We start from the raw sequence: 22443 nt of genomic DNA, 5'->3' as shown, positions 1-22443 counted from the left end.
TGGCTGTTTACACGCAGGGCCAGTCTGTTTACCCTCTGGCCTCTGGCTGAATGGTGCCTTGGAGGAGGTGTTAAACCACATGGCATGGTGCCCGCTCTCGTGGTATGTTGTTTATGGGTTTCCCACACAGATACGACACCCTTCCTGAACAGGAGGGAAGCATGCCTGGAAAAACACCAGCGCAAATGCAGACGGTGTTAAGTTGTAAAGGCAACTTTTACGAGCTGGAGTTCTCGAGCTTCTACAGGTTTTCAGTCACAGGCTCTATACACATTGTTCATGTGTCATTCCGTGTAAATGTTACGGAATGTTACAAGATATTTGGAAGGCATTGTAACCTTAAATCTTCAGCTATTCTCCACTGTTTCTGTCAGTTCCTGCAATAACTCAAAACGGGCTGAACTGGATAAGCAGCCACAGTCCTCAATTGAAGGAGGTTCACTCCTTAAAAAAAAAAAAAGCAAGCCACATGTGATGGATTCATCCTGGCAGCCCAAATCCGAGAAACTGCATTTGTAAAGTTTCCCAACCCAGGCACAGAGAGGGTTGCATGTAAGTGCAAATGTTCACTCAGCGGTCAGTCGTGGTTGTGTTATACTAAGATAAACTGACAAGGGGTTCTCAGCAAGCATCAGACGAACGTCATTCCCAGGCTTTCCATAAAAAAAAAACTAAAGTCAAGCCTTTAATAGCAATACGAGATCTGTTACTTCTACATCATCCACTGCTTTTTAAAGCAGAACACTAGATTCTAGGCTACTTGTCTTTGATTGTAAGATTTCTTTTAGAAAATGTTACACGGCATGTATTATAGTAAATTAAAACTATATATGTATGACAATTAAAGTGAATTCTGCAAAGAAGACTGTATTAACTTATGATTTTGGTTTAGTTTTTAGTAACCGAGTTAGCCAGCATGCTGATCGGCGAGTAAACCCTTCAGCTGAGAGGAACTGGCGCACAAATTACCCACTGCCCCAAACATAACAGTTATACATAAACTAAACAATATGTCATTATCTGTCATAATCATGTTCATTTTTTTATTGTTTTTATTTTATTGTTTATAGTAGCCAAGTTAGCTAGCAAGCATGATAAAACTTGTAGTAGACAAGACAATGTTACAGTAGACAGCTCGCAGTGTTAGCCATAACTGTAGCTCTAAGCAAAGCACAGGGATCCTTTTTATATTTAAAAAATAATAATACATTATTTACTTTGTGTTTTTGCTGTTAATGGTTTGGCAAGTTAGCTCACGTGAGAGGCTTACAACACGAAATGAAGGACATTTTGGTGAGCAGGCTTCCATCGCAGCCTCAGTCACACCCATTTCGCTTGGCGTCACAAATTGCAAAAGTGTAGCGTGACGGCAGCGCTTATACTATTAAACATTGAATTAATATTTTACCAATCACGTTTTAAAAAATGCTTCTAAGAAGCCTTCATGCTCACAATGCCCTCGAGATCACAATGCCCTTTCGTCAGCTCTTTCAACAACTCTCCCTGCTGTCTTTGTGGAGGAGGTGTCAGCATGAATGAAGTGCCGGGTCATTGTGTGGCCCTGCCATTGTGTGTTTACCATTAGCATAACACAAGCACCACTCGACTTCTCCGCTATTCATTAAGCCTGAGGGCTCTTGTCCTCTCTCTCACTCTCAATGAGGCCATCTTGGATCTCTGCAACTTTTATGACTTGAGAAACACGCACAATCTGATCAATAATTCTAATTCTAACGTGTAATCCTAATCAGTAATTGAGATTAATAAGCATGTCGTTTAAGAGGTTTGCAACTTCTGTACATCTACATTCTGTTTTATGCTTATAGCCTATTAAAATAAAGTTCCCTAAATTGTACTTTGCTTGGACGTGTAGTTCTAGGGAAAAGCTCGGATTGGTATAGAATATTTACAGCTTAATATTTTTATAATCTTCATATGAAAAGTTCTAGACTCAAAGGAACAATCTTTTTCACACTGTTGTAGTCCCATAAAATAGTTTATCCAATCAAAGTTTCTTTATGGAGTCACATAGTGCCAAACAATCCTTTTAGCAAAAAACTTTTAAAACAAGCTTTTCCATTCATTTTGAGCAATGGCACTACATTTGCAATACCCATGCACACACAAACTAGCCATGCAGACCTGATCAGTGATGGCCAATTGAGACTTCATTCATCTAAAAACAGCCTTTCCCCCTCATTCAGTGTGAGTGAAGACTTTAAATAAACACTCTGGCCCAGGACAAATAAACCAGCTCAGACCCTGCTCAGCTACTGCTTCTTACTGATCCTCTGCAAATACACCCCTCCACCCCTCTACCCTTTGCATTCTGAACAGGAACTAACACTTCTGCTTCTGTAAACAGTTGTGTTGACAAGGTCAAGTGCACCCACATGCATACTCAACTTAATCCAACCATGCTGATGCTTTATAACTTAGGACTCTGCAATTACTGTGCCTGTAAATATTATTAGAAAAGCCCCAAATCCTGGACTTGTGGGAGCCAATCTGTGCATATGCACTTGCCTAAAGCCACTTGGGTTAAAAGATGTGAATGTTAAAAAGTTCTAACGACCCAAATTATGTTGTATTATCTGATCTATTCTGGACGTGTTATCAGGCTACTATATCAGTATGCATTCTGATTAGAATTGATGCTATAGATGTATGTCAATATTGAGGTTTCTACATATGATGCTGTTACACAAGAGACGTGATAATAAAAAGCATCTGTTTAATGAGCCACAGAATAACAATCCATCTTTTTAAGGCGTAAAAAGCGTCTTATAGTTTCCTATTGGAGATTGCCTCAACAAGCTTGGCGAACACCAGCTGTTGTTTTCTAAATTACCTACTAATGCTCTTATCTCTGACAAATGTATCTTTTCCTGAATCTAAAAGTGCTAGAAAAAGTGCCCCAGTTTGCAGGATGGTTCTTGTGCTACATGAAAGTGCCACATCCTTTTAAAGCAACATTATGTAGAATTTTTACTTTAAAATTACAGCTTCATAATCATGTTGACGCTAAACTGACCTGTGATAAGGAGAACACAATCTATTTTATTGCTACTCCAGGCTTGGCACGCTGCTAACTGCACTATGTAACTTTGGTGAAGTGGGCAGGACAACGCTCACGAGAACTACATAATGCTGCATAACTCGAGTCATATTTGTATACAATCCTGTAATATTACTCTACCGCCTTAGTTCACATGCTTCTTTCACCTAAGGTGACAGTTCAGTAGGTCTTTGCTTGTCCAGAAATGCTGTAAAGAATGTCCTTTAAGAGTGTCTGTTTTGGGAGCCCAGGAGAAAGAAATAGCAATTCTCGCATAGCGCTGCTTTAATAAACATTAATACAGGCTCCAGTTGTAGATATCCTACAGCCTGCACCTTGTGCTTTCTGGATTTGTGAGTGTTGTGATATGAAGGTTAGAAAGACATGAACTCAAGCAGTATTTCTTAAGTTATATTTTCAAGACACTACATGATAACCACATTGAAGCCACATTACTAGATTTCATTCTTTAAAAATAGCATTTGAACACTGATAGCACAGGAAAATCACATCGATCATTGATCACATCAGTCATTCTTTTGTACTCGTCTTCCTTCATGAAATACAAAAATAGACTTCCCTGTTCCATTAAATCTTATATAAAAGTACATAGGTCCATCATATATCACAGTTCTTCCAGTCTTAATAAGTTAATATTGGGTGGTGCATCTATTTCATTACTCTATACATGAGGTTTTCAATCCTGATCCTGGAAGTCTTATCCTGCACATTTTAATCCAAATAAGGCTGATCTGAACTCAAAGTATGCCAAAATTGTACTTACAAAATAATTAGTCTATCTGATTGTGTACTTTTCATCTTCTCTTCTCCAACACCAACACTTTTAGGTCTGTGTATAGTAACACACTGTTCTGCTGTGGTGAATTTCGACTGAATGTGGTGACTTGCTGAGATAAACCTGAAATGTTTGCAGGACAATCTACCAGTGCTGAGCAACTGATTGTGGATGCAGCATTACGGTTGTGAGGCACCTTTTGTAGTGTCACGTCACTATGCCGTCATTTAATGTGTCTTCTGTAGCACCTTAACTCTGCACCTACAATCAGCTGCCAAGCACTGATGGATCAGAATGGTCTCCTTTATTTTCAGCTCATTAGCTGATCATAAAATCTTTCCAGAGTTAAGTCAAAGCAGAGGAAAATACGCCATAAACCAATGCAGGTCAGAGATACTTCAGGACCAGGAGCAAAAACCTCTTCTCTACATCAAAAGGCACAAAGTTGGGTGTCACAAAGTCTTACAAATAAAAGTGCCAAAAACGGAGTGATGCCATAGACCAGGGGTGGACAACAGAGAAGCATGGTTTGCCAATTTCCCTGCTCTAACAGAGCTTCTAAACTTGGTAATTGACATGCGAGTTGAATCAGGAGTGCTTGAGCAAGAACACCAAAACAAAAAACTGCAGGAATTGGGCCCTCCAGGACCGGAATTGCCCATCCCATAGAGGAACCACTTTTGGTTCCATAAAGAACCTTTCAATGGATGGTTCTTTTAAAGCAAGTTTTTAAACTCCATTAAAAATTCTCAATATAACCAAAAGTGTCTTATTGTCCCTTTTATCCCAGAAAAAGAACAAATTTCACATGTAAACAACCAGATCTTTTGCAGACACATCACATTTCCAAATCCACAATTTTACATATAAAGCATTTCTCATTTTTTCATGTGACTTTTGCACATTATGGCTCATTCACTGTTACCCTTTTCATAAGTTTTGGGTGTAGCATAGTGGACAACACACTATGCCAATAATTGGAGTCCTACTGTGTTCCCTGTCAAATGTAAAAGAATCAGCCAAATGCCTCACATGTAAATGTTACAAGTGATGTCGCAAATGTACTGATGCTTATAATTATGCAACAGATTTAAGCATAAGTTTGCTGTTACTGCACTGAGAGATTTTCACCACCCTCTGAACGGCCTTAAGTTCAGAGACTGTGGAACTGCCATATCAACCAGAGACACCGCTTGTAAGCAAGCCCTCAATGGTACAGCAGTAGACATTCACCAGTATCTGAGGAGAGGTGTGAGCTTTCCTCCGTCTCCTTAGGAAGTACAGATGTTTCTGTGCCTTCATCATGTGCCAGTTCATAGCATGTAATCACATGTGAGCACATGTTAAACTCATAATCTCACTCAACACCTTTTGGCACCTTCATTATTAAGAGTGTATTGGCAGTGAAAGCTGTGCATTCTGAACTACTACAGCATGACTTTCTCCGTGATTGGTTTTGGGATGGGTCTACGGTCACAGTGAGTAATAACATGGGCTCTAATAAGCCAACAACATCTCCAGAGATGAAGAGTGGAGAGTTTTGCCAAATCTAAGCTCAGTCTTTCACACTATCCCGCTAAAAGAAATCTAGCTGAAGACCAGCATTTGGTAACTGGTTTTAGATGGTCTAAACTGGTCCTTGGTCTTCAAGGTGGTGTAAAAGCTGGTCATCCAGGTAAAACACACCTTATGCTGGTAAGCAGGCTGGTTAAGATGTGTTTTCATTTGACTGGTGGTTTAGCTGGACTATCAGCATAATCAGCTGGTTGGCCAGTTTGGTCAAGCTGGTCATACTAGTAAACCAGTTTGTTCATACTGGTAGACTAGCTCTGTCCCCTTGTTCATGCTGGTAGACCAACTAAACCTTACAACTCAGGGCAGGGCAAGAGCTAAACTGCTTAACCAGCTTGAGGCCAGGCAATGTTTCAGCTGTGCAGAAACTGCAGAGATTCAGTGAAGAAGGCGCGTGAGAACTAAAACCGTGGCCGCAGCCACCAAAACAAAATTCCCTCCATAAACCCTTGCATCGTTCTCCTCCTCTTCCTCGTAGTCTTCCTCCACGTCGTCACCCTCGAGCTCGTCCTCGTCGTCCGAGAAGAAGCCGCTCCCCGCGTACAGAGCATCTCTCGCTCCGTAGCACAGCGTCCTCATGCTGGCCTTCACGTACTCACAGATAGTCCTCTCGGCGCCGTCGCACACACACGTGTCCAGCGGGCGCGCTTTGGGCATGGCGCGCATGCGCGCTATCACTCTCCGGCAGCCGTCCGTGCACGCCCCCTCGCGGCCGTTTCCCGTGAACCCGAGCAGCCCGCGGCACTGCTGCAGGTAGTCCCGCACCGCTGCGGCGCAGTGGGCGTCGCGCTCGCACTCGCGGCGCGCCTCCGTGCATCCCCCCGCGCCCGCGCCACTCGTCCTCGGCATGCACGGCTCGATTGCACGCTTAGCACCGCTGCATGTTGCATCACGCGCGCAGTCGCAGCGCTCGAGAGCCGGTCCGCCCGCCGTCAGGTTCAGCTGCACGAGCGACGACACGCAGTGGCTCGGGCACGAGCGCCGGCGCCCGCGCAGCACGGAGCCGCACGCCTGCGTGTACTGGGCGTAAGCGTAACGGCACTCGGGCTCAGCCTGGCACTGCAGCACCGCCTGCCAGCACAGGAGAGGGTGGCCAGGGGCGGAGGAAGCGGCTGCAACCGCGACTGTAAGGTTAAACACCACAATCAAAGCCACAGTCCAGGTCACCAAGCACGAGCACTTCAGGTTGCCGGGGAAAACAGCACTAATGTGAGCCATGGATGGAGGCTTTACACAGGGGGGCGAGGCTAAAAATCCTGGGACCCCCGATGAAAGCTTACACTGTCATACATAGTAGGATAGTATTCGTTAACAGGGTCCAGCTGCTCGGTTCCTTGTTGTCCTCTCCACTGTAAACTCTCGTCCATGTTGAAGTGAAAGTCCCACAGCTGCTCTCCACGTCTGTTCCCTCCACCCTCGTCTTCAGCTTCTCAGCTTACTCAAACACGGTCGTCCTCCTAACATCCACAGTGGAGCTTTTCAAGGCATCTGGGCTCCATCGTTTTCAGCAGAGATAGCGGTTGTTTTTGGTGGTTTGTTTGGGGGGGTTGGTGGTCTTCTTTCTCCCACCGTTCGCCCCTTCACCTATTCGTTGAAAAAAAAAAAACACTTCCACGTATCTCCGTTGCTTGAAGTGAACCTTCCACCAAGCTGAAGCTTCAACATCAGTGTTTTCTCAGAGTTCCCTCACGCAGCTCGTCCATACTGGTCAGTGCAGTTGGGAGAGTTGGTGTCTAACTGGGAGTTTGTGGTTGTTCCTCCGGATCCCTGAAGAATGACTGGTCCTTTGCCATTGGTGAGCAGCGTTGTTGTGATTCTCTACGTCACGCGGTGGGCGGGGACAGAACGTGAGAAACGGGTTCAAATGGGTTTTGGGGGTTGGGATGGGGGTCAGCTTGGAGTAATAATGGGCAGAACTGAGGTAGGATGGGAAAACTCAAATGAAAACTGGTGAATAGAAGAAGCCAACCTCAGAAGCCTCGATCTTACTGGAGAGATTCTGTTTGCTGCACTCTGCTGCACTCTGTATAGTTTAAAGTTCAGACATACTCACCCCCGTTAGGAGATCTGGGTCTAAGCTGGTTTTGTATATGAGAAAAATTAATAGGGGTTTCAAATCCACTGATGTTTAAGGGGGGAAATGGGAGAAAACATATTGGGCCTGGTACCTTTTTGTTACAATGGTACAATGGTTGCAGAATGCCTCTAATAGCCTTAATATGATCTATTATGCCACTTTATAATGCTTTTATTTCATTTAGTTGCAAATATTTAGTCCATAGTCCTCTATGTTTGCATTCTGTAGCCATGGCATTCCCCAATTAGGTGGTGCAAATGAAGTCTGCCATCAATCAGGGGCTAAAAAAACCCAATCTGGTGGTCTAAGTGTGTGTGTGTAACAGTAACTATTACCTATTACCATGTTCTGTAGTACTACACACTATGGGTTAAAAAAGTAGCAACAGTTTTGCAGCTGTACTCACAAAGAAACAGCTGATCGATGTTGCCCATCACAGCTAATTAACTGTCTGTTGGATTTTGTTGTGGTAATATTGATCCTCTGATCGAGCGACATCTCGTAGCTACTCTCTCATCCATGTTTACACATTGTCACTGAAGCCCTGCCTTCATATGCTTTGAGTTAGGCTTTGTTCAGCTCAGTGCGCCACACAAAACATTGCCATGAAACACAATGGTGTCTTATCCTGATCCTTTCCACAGACAGGTATTGGACACAGCACAGCCTCTTATGTATATCTGCATACAACATACAACAGGCGGCCTAATGATAACGATGTATGGTAAAAGCACAGCCACATGTAACCAAAGGATATACCCTAAATAACCAAGCTATCTCACCTCAAGCCTAGTATAAACCTGGACTTTATATCTTAAATTCCTCCCTAAAAGTAAAGAAGCCAAAACTAAGTTATTAATATTATGTGTACACTAATGAGCTATAACATTAGTACCACTGCTTCACAACTTACAGGACTTTCAGAGGTCATGCCATGAGGGGTTGGATCTGTTGTAATGGCACAAGGGGGGGCTAATTAATATTAGGCACTAATGTTATGGCTAATCATTGTACATCCTGTATACAAGATGTAATAATGAACGTGAATATGTTTTATCATCCAAAAAAACAAACAAACAGGGATTTCAAAAAATGTTCAGGGAAACATCTAATAGCCCTGACCAAGCCAGCACCCTGTTAGGAATTCTGGATGTAATTTATATGAGAAAATTCCTTACCCACCCAGAACCAGAATCTGGTTAGACCTTTATGGACCTTATTTAGCCCAAGAAGAGACGTTGATAATTGGGCTGTGGTTAGTCTGTCTGGTTTGGTCCAAATTTAGCTCAAAGTGGACATCTTTTTTTTTAGGACCACGTATAACCTTAATATAGCTGTGAACATAATTTGACGAAAATGTTGTATACAAATAAACCCAAGCTAGTTTTCTGAACATAATCGCTGCTGTTTAAAAACTTAATATACAGATGTCTTGGAAGAGAAAGAGGTGTGTAATTCAATTGCTATTGACAGCAGCAGTGAAGGACCGCCGCCCAATGCAGCTCATCTTTTCTATAACCCAAAAAAGATGGCTTTTCACCTTTCACTTTTCAACCAAACATCAGTGCTGTTAAGACGTAATGCAAAGTCGTCTTTTCAATGTCTTTTCAATTTTAGACATTTTTACTGGGTGGGTGGTGTTCCCAGGACCAGTGACCAAACATTGGGTCTGGAACTGGTTTGTTTAACACAAGGTGTGATAGAGGCAGCACTCATTCTTGAAGAATTCCAGCTTAACCTAAGCTAACTTAAGATGAGTTAGAGTTCCTAACATGGGCATGGCACTGACTACAGAATGAGCCATGATTTCATAATGAGCATTGATTTCTATAATCATTTAATTTCAGCATGTTTGCTGTGCAGTGTACTGTACATCGTGTTTTCATACGCTTGGCAAGAGCAAGGTGTGAGAAATTCATACTAAAAGGCCAACTCCCACCATGTAACGGCAATCTGATGTGGCCCCAGTAGGCCATGTACAAGATTTCTCAAATATGCACTGAAGTCATCTAAATCCAGCTACATACAGAGGCTCTTTAGAATACACGTCTGTTGCCCCTGGAAGGCATTGATTCTGCAAACAAGCCCTGCCCATTACATTTGGTCTCCAGTGAATAAGGATAAGGGGCTCTTTTGAACCTCTCTGGTTGGTTTGGCTCCCTTTAGAGTGTATCAGCAGCTGTTTGCAACACATGTTGCTTCCCGCTTCCCTCCTCTGCTCACCCTGAAACAGCCCCGTCCACACATTGCCTTCTGCACACACCATAAGCCATTATATACACAGGCCTGAAGGAGCTCGGCCATGTATGTTCATACTCATGAGGCCCTCAGACATGCAGCCAAAATCCACACGCGTATAGATCCATATAAAGACATGACAGCCCTAAAAGTGATGTAGAAAACATTAAACATTATTATACATTATTATTAAACATTATTTCCAGCGTGAGGGGGGTCAGGGGGTTCACAAGAAGCTACTACATTTCACTGAATAAAGGGCAGCCAAAACTGGATGCTAATAGGAAGTAATACAACGAAAGGTTAAGTACATGATCTCCAAGAGAGTCTTTTCCAGCATCATAAATGAAGATCATCACTCAATTATTCAATTATTCAAGTTATTAATCAATCCTTACTTACTGCACAGTGCTGTAAACCAGCTCGCTTTTTCCCCTCTAGCACAGTGTAAAAGAAAAATCAGCCTGTTTCATTCCGAGGCAAAATAACAGGGTTGTAAATAGACTTGTAAAACCACATCTGAGCACTTTTCACCCCAAACAAAATCACACACTCACTATTTAGACCCTAAACATAACACTGCTAGCATTTACTCCCCATGTATGTTGATTAAACAGAGAAAACAATGTTTTCCTCAACAATGTAAAATTGATGGATTGCAAATAATAAATAATAAAATAATAATAATAAAAGTGTTATGTAATGAAAAACAGTATTTAGCTTGGCATTATAATGGAATTATAGGAATAATGAGAGCTCAGTACATGGAAGTGTAAACCTCAACATTCACCCACATGAGTGAAACAGCCCTGATAGCAAGAGGGTAACAAGCCACAGCTGGCCCACTAACGGCAAATTACATTTACTGGCATTTTGCTGAACGTTTTCTGGACAGACACTCATTTTCCACCAACAGTCTAATTTACTTATTTTCCCTTCATTTCTTACTCTATATATTAGTTTAGTAAATCATTTTCAGGCTCAGTAACATTTTCAGCTTAATCATTTTATATCAGACCTAGTCATCATGATTTTGTTTGATTACAATTCGCTGGGTGGTTCGAGGGTGGACCAGCAGTAAGTTTTTGCTACATTCAAAGCAACAGAATTTTTTGTTACAGTCTTAAAAGTTTTAAAAAGTTTTAAAAGGTTTTAAAAAGTTTTAAAAGGTTTTAAAAAGTTTCAGCTTTTTTAAAAGTCTTAAAAGCTAAGGCAAGGCTTGGGTAGGCTAGGCTATGATTTACAGCCTTCACAGTGCTGTAAACAAGCTTAATTTTTTTCCCTCTAGCACAGTAAAAAAAAACAGATCTGAGCACTTTTCACCCCAACCAAGGTCAAATATGAACTATTTAGACACCAAACAACAACTTTAAAACACTCAATAAATGCATTGTTTACACCTTAATAAGGGCTGTATGTAACAGTAGGATGTTGAACAGGCAAAAATGTTTTTAATGGTATTAATTTATTTATACATACTCTGTATGTACTTCTGAATATGTCTATATGTGTAAGTTTTCATATTAAAATAAATGTTTTAATGTTGCAGTTTAACTGTTCCAACTTCTGAAAAATGTAAATACAGATAAAATGTAGATAAAAATGTGTGTAAAGAGTGTTTCACATTTTATTTATGTGAAAATGATGTACACGTGAGTGAACTTAAGGCATCACTTTTAAGTGAAACTAATATGGAAATGTTTTTATAGAAATTCTATCATATTTTTTGACCTATCACCCATCATTAGTAGTAGTATACAATCTGTGTGTGAGAATAAGAGAGAGGTTTCACCTCTCTGCGTGTTTCCAAGCCCGAATTTCAATAAAACTAAGCAGTTTCTTAACTGAGCAAACTATTCTGTGCCTGGCCGCTGTGCTGCTTTGATTCAGTCAGATTGCTGCACCCCAATTGCAAAAGCTCTGACAGCGAGCCAAAACCTACTCCCCCTCCATCCCAATTAGAGAAAGAGATTAGAGGTCCCATTTGAGGGGGGAAAGGGAAACCAGAGCCCTCCCAAATTACCCCAAGCATACTCAGAGTTGACATTCCTCAGCAATCAGAGTGAGCGGTGCATTTACAACGTACCTAAGCTCAACTTCTGTCTGACATTTCTAAAACATAGCTGTTCTGTTTCACGTTAGACTTACATTTCATGAAATTCTGCAGTCTGACCTCAGGAATCCACGTCGTCTCCACCCAAAGATTACTCTATTTTTAATCTAAAAATGACAAGACAGGATCTTAGAGTAAAGCCAAGAAAAGAATACAGTGATTTGCCCAACAGGGATTGACACTGATCCTAAATTGATACTAAACTGGGACCCAAGCTGAACATTTTCACTATACTCAGCGTAGCTGGAGTAGAGTTTTATTCTACCTGTCAGTCCCACACTAGCAGTGTGTCGTTATCTATAGTTGTTTTCACATATGTTGGTCCTTGATTTAAAGCAACATGATGTAGCAATTTTACCTTAAAATAGCAATGCTGAAAAACCATGCTGATGCTCCGCTGACTGTAATAGCAAGAATGTTGTCTCTGTCACTATGTAACTAGCTGCGAAAGAACTCTTGCAAGAAGTGTACGCTGCACAACCCGAGTCATATTTTTGTAAAATCCTGTAGTATTACTTCACCATGTCAGTCCACATACTTCTTCATGGTTCTCTATCTTTCCGCTTGTCAACAAATGCAGATGTACAGCAGTGGTGTAAAAGTGACTTGCAGTCTCCACCTGTAGGGGGAGCCCAGCAGCAAAAGCATATTTACACTGTTGTTCGTGGAAATGAACAAATCTATACAGTGGCGGAAGTGCTCAGGAAACCATATCATGAACCAAACCTGAATTTTTCTAACCAACATATCAGTAACTTTACTGCACTCTAAAAAAATAAGAGCTCTGCAAAGGGTTCTTTGAGCAATGCCACAGAAGAAACAGTTTTGGTTTTATAAATAATAAATAAAAAGAGATATGAGTGTGAAGGACTCTTAATTTGTTTGTCAAATGTTTCCGTTTTGTTCCAATTTGGTGCTATCAATCAATCCACCCGTACTCTCACTAGTACTAGCACTTGCCCAACACTAGGAGGGTAAGGACTTAACACATGTCTCTCTTGATACATGTGATGCCAGCCAGCGCGTCTTTTCAAACTGCTGGGCAGCCGACACGCTCAGAGGAAAGCACTGGGTCCCCAGCTTCACCGTTCCAGCTGCCATACAGATGCCTTTGCTGGCCAACATTGCTTAAGAGTGAACAGAGGTAAGAGCACCATCAACCCACCCAGAGAACCAACCCACAGCCAGTTGCGCTCTATCACACTCCGGACTCTGGATCTAAACTTGCGACCCCTGGACCATAGTGGTACCGCATTAGACTACTGAGCTACTCGGAGCCCAACTCCAACGCTTACACTCACATCCTCAAACCTTTAAAAGGCTCCTGACACATACATCTCTTTTACTGAATTGGTTATTTATTCTAATGAATGTTTCTACTACTGTATTTATGTTTATTACTAATTTTAAAAACAGCTAACAATATTTTTACAAGCAAACGTAGAGGTGGGCAGCAACCTTATACATGTTTGTGCCACGTTAGCAGCGATGCACCAAGTGTAAGGCTGCTTTTTCAGACCCTCTTTGTAAACAACTCATCTCTCTTTAATTCTTCTGTCGTAGTCATTTGAACATTTGCATCAATCTCTTTTCATTGTTCTACTCAGTGTTCAAATATAGTACAAGGAAAATATAACCAATACTTGGAGCTCTGGAAAATGTGAAGCAGAGGGTGAGAGTGGGTAAGAGATTTTGAGAAAGAGTAGATCTTGCATGCTCATTAATGGGTTTCATTTTGAAACAAGAGAGCCTAGCATGCAGCTGAGATTCTGTCCCAATAGCGTCAGTGTTGGCCTCAGGCCAGAGCAACTCTGGGCCTAAAACTTTCCCCCCTTTTTCAAAAAAAAAAAAAGTCTGAACGCTTGACCAGACAGCTTCTCTCCATCTCAATTTGATTTAAATTGCAGTAAAACAGAAAGCTCAGTATCACTCAGGGATTCTGACTTGCTCTCACATGAACAGCCCCCTCTTCCCTTCATAATTTTCATAGCTAATGTTTCTTGGCTCATACTTACAATCACAGCTTTACTGAAGCCACTAGCAGCTTGCAACATTCTGGAGGCTGCTAAAAGCTAGGGATTATCCACTAATCCTGCAACTGGAACTGCATACTAAATGTTCCAACAAGTAAAGCAAAAGGTTGGGAAAGTGTGAAGAATCACATAGTGAAATTACTTAGCAACACACAATGCTAATTGTTTGTAAGCATAAGCATTCACCGCTTAGAAGCTACATAGAGTTGTCGCTCCAGCCTGAAACTAACGGGCAAACTACAGATAATTGAACATATTGGCATATATAGGGGAATATTCTGTACAGTGTGTTTATATTATTTTGGCCAAACTTAGTTTAAATCATGAACCTTTGTGGCTAGCATAGAAAAAGTAAAATAATAAAAATAAATAAATAAATAAAATGGGGATGTTGATGCTTAGCTTTCACAATAACTAGTGGCTAAAATATTCTGTATGACTTTTCTTTTTTACTTTGGCCAAACTTTATTTATAGCATGTGCTAACAGAAAGACTAGTGGAAAACAAACTGTTGCTAAGTGAAAATAAAGAACTGTAGATTTTTATGAGACAGGAACTGGTATGGCTTTTAAAACAACTAGAGCCCAAAAACAGCATAGTTTCCATTTAAATGTGTACATTTGGCTGATTTCTCAAATTAGCAAAAGTCTCATTACCTCCAGTTATGCGCAAATTCCTGAACATAGCATAACCTGCTTGCTGCGTACGGTGGGAGACAAGATTCTCAATCATTGCAAAAGACTCAAAAGAGTTGAATCTTTATAAGCTTTCAAGCTAGTCCTCTGTCAGCTGTACATGAGTGTAGCTCAGAGCCTATGGGTGGAGCAGTCAGTATCTAATTTACTGAAGGCTGAGGTCACCAGCTACGGCAGAATAGTTGAACAAAACTCTTGTCTGCTTCCACGAAATACATTTGCAGATTTGACGAGCATGTAGATCCACACAGCTGTCAGGGAAAACACAAGGAAAGCAGATAGGAAGCACAGCAAACAGCTCTGAGAGGACACTGTCAATGACGTTCATTCCGATCCATAAATATTCAAATATTTATGAAAACCGAGCCGCTTCTCTGCGTTTTGGCCACCCGACACACAAACACTCCATTTTAGGTTACTGGAAACAAAGGTTGAGATTTTGGGGAAATACAGATTTCAGTGTTTTCACGTGGATGGGCAAAGTGCAGTTTTTTGAAAACTTTAATGTCACGATGTTCACTTGCACACCATTGTTACACAACTAAATATTTTCACTGCACTGTGACAGAACATCCTGCACTCACATTAGGATTATTACAATGCAAAAACAGGTTTTTCCCCTGATTATGAGTGTGTGGGGGATTCAGAGACTACTGCGCTGGCAATGTAAAAATGGTGGATTCTTCCTGACTTTTTTTCTGGTACAAATCAAGTTTTGAGTCTGTGTGTGAGATTGAGTTTTGGAGGTCTAACACTTCATCTTTGTGCTGTATTTAGGTCTGTTTTGGCTGTTATGCTGCTTGTTTGATGAATTTGGCATAAAACGTTGTGAGGACTTAGTGTCCCCTGCTGGTTTGGCATAATCACATGAGTTCAATGCTGCTAGGGACAAATCTACATTTTCAAAAATATGCATATATGTTGCATTATTGAAAAATCTGTATTTTTAAAAATTATTTATTTACCTTTATTGACTAAATTTGTCCACTTTCTCCAAGTGTAAAAATGTGTTTTGAGATAATCAGACATATTATGTGCATTTTTTAAATGTGCATTTACCATTATTCGCCAAAAAAACATGGATGGAAAACACACTACTGACGTGTAACAGCAATTCCAGAATGGAAAGCTTTTTGATTTTCTGGAAAAGAAAAGCATGAGTCGGCCCGGTGTTCTTCCAAGCCGGCCAGCAGTCTCCAGCTTTGTCACAACTGATTATACACATTGGGACCTCTCTGCCAAAAAATTGGATTCACAGCTTGCTCCCTCATCCAAAACTCTCCCAAATGGCACAGTGGCAGGAACATAGATACGCCGGAGTTGCCAAAACTCCCCGGCTTAGCCGCCCCATCCCTTTCTCTCTGCTTTAATGGAAACAGCTGTTGACCGTCTCTCATTTCCCCCAACCCCCCTTCTTTCTTTTGCTGAGCTGTGTTTGTTTAACTGTCTGCTTTCTTTTTCATATCCTAAGCAAATGTTTCTGAATGAGTTGTTGAGCCTGGCCTGGGTCTGCACAGAGAGGGCCCACGTTAAGCTCTTAATATAAAAACCATATGTTGAATCATTCAGAGTGGATGTTTAGAATTCCTCCGACATTAAAGCAGAACTCATGAGCTGGTCTGACCTGGACTGTCGCTCATTTCGTCTGTTTGTAGGGCAGGGTGTGCTCAGTCATGGCCTATTTTCCTGGCATATTGAGCTGTATTGGTGATCAAATGGAAAAGCATGGCATCATTACAGTGGCATGCAACAGTTTAGGCACCCCTGGTCAAAACTGCTGTTATTGTGAGTAGTTAAAACAACATTATTTTCCAAATTTTTACCTTAAAATAACAGCGGCAAACTCATTTGGATGCTCCACTGACCTGTAATAGGAAGAATAGTGTCTCAGTCGTTGCTACTTCAGGCTCAGCATGCTGGTTACTGCACTATGTAACTCTGGTGAAGTGGGCAGGAAAAGGCTCGAAAGCCTCTTTCACTTTCAGTAATGGTTCTGTATCTTTTAAAATATCTTTTTAAAATACAGATCTTTTACACGATTTGTCTTTACTACTGTGAATTTACGCTCTCCACCTGTAGAGGAGCCCATGAGCAAAAAAGTCTCCTGCATATTGATAGCAGCTCCCTGATGCCCGCAAATGACATACAACATCCCAGTAATCAGGATTCTGTATAGTAGGAAAGAGCAAGTGAGTGACAGATGTATCAAGAGAAAGTGACATCCTGATTGAGAGTGGCATCCTGGTCTCTCTTTTTCCTCAGTATCAGTGTTCTCTCTGGGCAGGATTTACAGTCGATTGCTCTCATTCATTGTGTATCAGTTCAGTTTAGCTACCCTGGTTTACAGTTTAGATAAAATCAGCAAAAGTATTACATACAAAAAAAATTGTGAGGTGGGGGTTTGCTTTTTATTTCTTTCTATTTTGGGTACCCTGCATGATTTAGGTTAGTAACACCTTAGTATCACAGCTTTTGAAGCAGGTAAGAGTCTTTCTGTTTTGGGGATTTATGCTAATTCTTACTGGCAAAAGGATTTTAGTTCTATGAGATTCTTAGGCAGTTTTTCATTCACTGCACTGTTGAGGTCTATACACAGATTTATAAATGATGTTTAGGTTGGGGGACTACGAGGTAAATGACAAAACCTTTAGCTTGTGCCTCTTGAAGTGTATATATATATAGAAGTACCTATATATGTATAGGACATGAAAGGATGTATCTCTTATGGATTATTCTGTTGATTATCATGTAATGTTACTAATTCATCTGTTTGACAAGCAGAGCCTCTTTTATATGATGCAGCAAAGTAATAGAAGCCATATTACCCTCAAACCATCCTGTGCAAACATTAAAAACATTATTAAAGATTATTGGTGGCTTTTATTTTTAAATGAATGTACTGATGCTAGAAGTATGTAAGTGAAAGAGAGGCAGAGAGAAACAGAGAGCGACAGAAGATATGAGAGTTTGCATTTGAGACAGCCATATAAAATCATGTCCTACATTTGTCTGGAATTGTCAGGAATTCTTTCCTTAGGGCAGTTAAACATTAGGCATCACCCCAGCATTGTATTTATATATTAGGATTATGTAAGTCAGTAAAGCCCTGACCTTGAAACTGTAGCACACACAGAAGCACACACCTCGCAAGGACAGGCAGGGATTGGATGACCTTTAGACAGAGGCACCTTTGTTCCCTCAGACGAGGCCACAAGAGCAATCTGACAGGAAAATCCCTGCATGTCCCTGTAGAAAAAGAGGAACCCAGGCCTGTTCCACTAAGCACACATAAAAGCAGGTCTAGAGGAAAGCAGAAATAGGAACATGGTGAAGGAATACACTCACTACAATAGTGATATTTTGAGGAAAATCCTTTGTAAAAAAAAAAAACCTAAAGTACTGGTATGGCAAAAGCTGACATTTGCACAATGTACCCCACAACCACAAATGTGGTCAGTCATCCAGTCAGCTTTGTTAGTTTTGCAAGTTTTAAGCATTAATTTTGTTTAAAGTACCTAATAAGTAGTGGAAGCTTACAGCAACATCATATACACTGTACGGACAAAAGTATTGGGACACCTGCTCATTCATTGTTTCTTCTGAAATCAAGAGTAAGAATTTATCCTGCCTTTGTTAGAGCAACTGTCTCTACTGTGCAGGGAAAGCTTTCTACTAGATTTTGGAGCACTGCTGTGAGGATTTGATAGTATTCAGTGACAAGAATGTTAGTGAGGTCAGTCTAACTCTACTTCCTAACTCATCCCAAAAGTACTGGATGGAGTACAGGCATTCCACAGAACACAGTTGCACTGCTCCACAGCTCAATGCTGGGGGCTTCATACCCCTCTAGCCCACGCCTGGTGTTAGGCATGGTGAGAAAAGGTTCATGTTTATGTACTCCAGAGAAATCTGTTCTATTGGCAATACTAGACACAGGCAAAGACAAAGTAGCTGAATGCATTCATTAGAAGCGGTGTCCACAAATATTTGGACATGTAGTGTATTTCAAGGCATTACTTCTTAAAATGAACAAAGACATCTTCTTATATGTTAAGACACACTCACTAAAACAAGTAAATACTATATAAATAGGCTAAAGAAGTTCTTACAGCCACATCAGATCTTCATTGCAGCTTCATGTGCTAATCTTTATGCTCTGAGGCAATCAACCACAAAATCAACCTCTGCAAAAGTTCATCATATAGCTAAAAACTGTAGCCTGAATGTTCCCTATACTGTCTGTTTGCTCATGAGTTGACAGAAAAAGCTCCAGTGCTCACAAGTCACACCATGAGTCTTGCCCAGGTGCTTCCAGGCCATGATTCATTAGAAACTTCCATGTGAAGGTCTTTTACTCCCTTCTCAGGAGGTAGGACTAATGACCAGAGTAGTCCAAGTGGAGGCGGGATGGATGGAGAAAGACGATGAAGGAGAGTATGTGTGAACGGCTTGGCAGACAGAGAGACAGAGGGAAACGACATCAGCTGGAGGACTTCACAAAGCGATGATTTCTGCTGACTTTGAGGGATGAAAGGAGAATATGAGATCATTAGAACAGCTGCTACATTTATAAACCTTAGCTCCAGCATTTGGACGGTATAACTTCCACGTCGACCAGTGTGAAACTCTGGATTCAGCTTCAGGTATACAATCTCATCTTCCAAATTCTAACCTGAGTGTTTAGACTTTTAGTCTGATTTAAGACCTGACTGCTCCAAACCTGATCATCATGGATGATTCAGGAATTTGAATTTGAAAAGTGTTTGTTATAAATGTTATACACCCATTTTCTGGCATAGCTTCTGATAGGTCCTGTAGATCAATACCTGCATAAGTCGATATACTGAACTTGCCAAACACAATGAAATCATTCGAATGTTGCTAGGCAAAACTCAGGCCAACCCTTCACAAATCCTGGGTGGCCTGAATGGTCAGATTCAGCCACAACACCTCACACTGTATGTGTAATCCCTCTGAAGTGGACAGATTCTATCCAGTTTATCTTTAAAATCTTAGTCTCACTTGAGATGGAAGCCAAAAACAAAGCCATTATTCATTGACTGCTTTACTGAGATCAAGAATCAGCAAAGCACACATAAACATGTAGGCCTACATCAATTGATGATTATCAGAAAAACAACTAATATAAAAATGCTAATATTAGGTTATATTTAGTCTGTTTAGTGCTGTTTTATCTCTGCCAATAAACTAAAGTTTTGTCAATAAACCATGCCAGCTTTTTAAATACTACCACTACTGAATACTAAGTTTATCCCTAAAGATCATCTGAACAAGGATAAAATACGGTTGTAGATTAGAGGAGAGAAGAAAAGAGAAGAGAAGACACTGATACTGTCTGGGAATGGATATATTGTATTATTCCACATTTACATTATTAGACATGTTAAATGTTCCCTTGCTCACAAAGGTTGTGGTACCTGTTTTCAGATTATAAGGTGGATAATAAGTGGCTTGTTTTATATTTACATTATTTCAGACTCATTACTTTTCAGATAAGCAGACAATCTACTGGATTCTACTACTCTACTACTAAGGAACTAAAAACTGACATTTGAGTGATGTCAGTCAGTAATATATATATATATATATATATATATATATATATATATAAACATAGTCTAGCCTTGTTTTTCACTTTTTTTAGACATTGATTTAGTAAAACTGTGTATTTTAGGCATTATGTCTTGACACAAGAAGCACAGGCGTATTCCCATGGAATTCGCTAGCTGAAATGGTTTCATAATAAGTAAATAATACTGAACTTTACTGAATTGTCTTATTTTCTAACTATCTAACTACAATCTTGAAATAACTATACTTCACATTACAAGCCTCATAACTCCAGCTTCCAAAATTCCAGTTTATTGCTCAAATTGGATTTGACCATCTTGACGGTTCATATTACCAGGCTGAAGTGACTTAAATCTTGACTTGATTTGGCTTGTGAATTTAAACATATCTGTTTGTTTCAGTGTGGACATTTCAAATATGATCTTTTTAAATGATATTTAAATCAGTTTCACATGTGCTCCTATGTCGGATACATATCCAAATCATGGGCAGTCTTTTTGCCTGTACGCATATGCTTAGTGCTGTCGTGTCATCAACAGGCATCGTCAGCACGGCAAAAACAACATGCCAGCGTGTGCATGCGAGTGATTTTAGGGATAGATTAATTCACATTACAGACAGATACAGGTCAATCACTTTTATGTATGTGAACTGTCAAGATAGCCAAATCCAAGCCAAGCCAAATCCGATCTGAGCAAAAAATGCAATTGATCAAAGAGGCTTATAATGTGAACACATCCAAAGTGATCTCTATCTGTCTGTCATGTGAATGAATTTGTCCCTGAAATGACACACGCATCTGCTCACTAATGCAGCTGTTCCTACCCCCCTATTTTTGTCACACTGCCATGTGAAATCTGTTTGACCCCTCCTGAAAAGTATCAACCAGTATCAATCAAGTTCTAATTTGTATCCACGCCAAGACCAATTCAGGAAATCATCAGTAAATGCACTAATCACTAAGTTTAACGCCTGATTCTGCATCCTTACTATTTAGTTATACACAGTCCACACAGACATCCTCCTTTCCATCTCCATTCCGCTTTGTTTAGTCTTGCAGCCAAGATACTCCAGACATCGCGAAGGGGTCAGTAACCTTTGTTTAAGCCACCAAATGTATACACATAGGACATGCATATAGTTTAGATGGTTGCACTCATTTCAGAAATGTAGAATTTATATGAACATCCCTTCACAGTTCACACAGTTGGCTCTCTCAAAATGGCTCTCTGAAGAATCATCCGTTGAGATGGTTTAAGAACCAAAGCTGTTTCTTGTATGACATCTTCCTTTTTGGCACCTTATTTTTTAAGAGTTTAGCAGTACATTAATACTTTAGGGTTATATGTCCAACTAGTCGTAGTCATTTCATCCTCATTAACTAATTTCCATGATCTAAATTCTCAAGAAACCGAATCTACAAAACCGGTCTCAGGTCAGTGTAGGTACAGTATGCTACTTCTGTTAACTGCTAACTGATCTGTGACCGTTCAAGGGAAAAGAGGCTTTCATAAAGACCTTTTGCTTGATGAGAGGCATGCTTGTTGATTCTTAACTCCAGTGGAGCCTGTCTTCATAGGCTACAATCGGTCATGATCTAGGTGGAGAGGCAAACAAAACTAAACTCAGCTTGAGCCAAAGACAAAAAGCTCCTCTTGAGGACTTAACAGTTTCTCTCAGTTCACTCCTGAACAAAACCTCTCACCAGTGTCAGCCCAAAAATGTTAAAAACTCTTTCAAACAATAAGAAGAAACACCACCACTTGCTAAACAAGAAACACCACAGTTATTGCTGATGCAGATGAGCAGTTTTAGCAGTTATAGCTTAAACAGATGCATCCAAAGCTGGTAGCCTTTTCACACTCAGCAATGTTCCTAGGCTTCTTAAAGTGATGTTTTTCTCATTAAGAGTCAAAGCAAAGTTAGGTCCTAGGTATGTTGGTGATCAGTGTTCTGTCCAGTTTATCAAGGCTTATCCAGTGTGCAGTATTGTAACCTGGCTATTATAACAGTGAGTGTTCTATAAGGCATCATTACTATGTTGGCAGCATAAAGAAGAAAAATCATATCTACCAAAAAAAAAGAATCAAGCTTGGGCATATGTATAATGTGCAATGCATAAGACATGGTCAAATCATAACCAGTAAAGTGTGTAAATGTCTGAATAATTTAATAATTAAGATTTGATTCGGAACACATGCAGCCTCAAAGGTTTCTGTAACGATACGGGGGTTGAGGCAGGATACAAGCGTGAGTTATTTTTAGTAAA

General features: G+C 40.4%; 1 protein-coding gene across 1 annotated transcript; it reads right to left on the bottom strand.

Moving 5' to 3' along the window:
- Nucleotides 1-3455: 3455 nt before the first annotated feature.
- gas1b (growth arrest-specific 1b) lies at nt 3456-7188 on the bottom strand. Its single transcript, XM_072692813.1, has one exon. It carries the CDS (start codon nt 6642-6644, stop codon nt 5805-5807), a length of 840 nt encoding a protein of 279 aa, XP_072548914.1. The 5' UTR covers nt 6645-7188; the 3' UTR covers nt 3456-5804.
- Nucleotides 7189-22443: the final 15255 nt, after the last annotated feature.

Source organism: Salminus brasiliensis, chromosome 1 (genome assembly GCF_030463535.1).
Source record: "Salminus brasiliensis chromosome 1, fSalBra1.hap2, whole genome shotgun sequence".
NCBI classification, from domain to species: Eukaryota; Metazoa; Chordata; class Actinopteri; order Characiformes; family Bryconidae; genus Salminus; species Salminus brasiliensis.
This window is presented reverse-complemented; position numbering and strand designations above follow the sequence as displayed.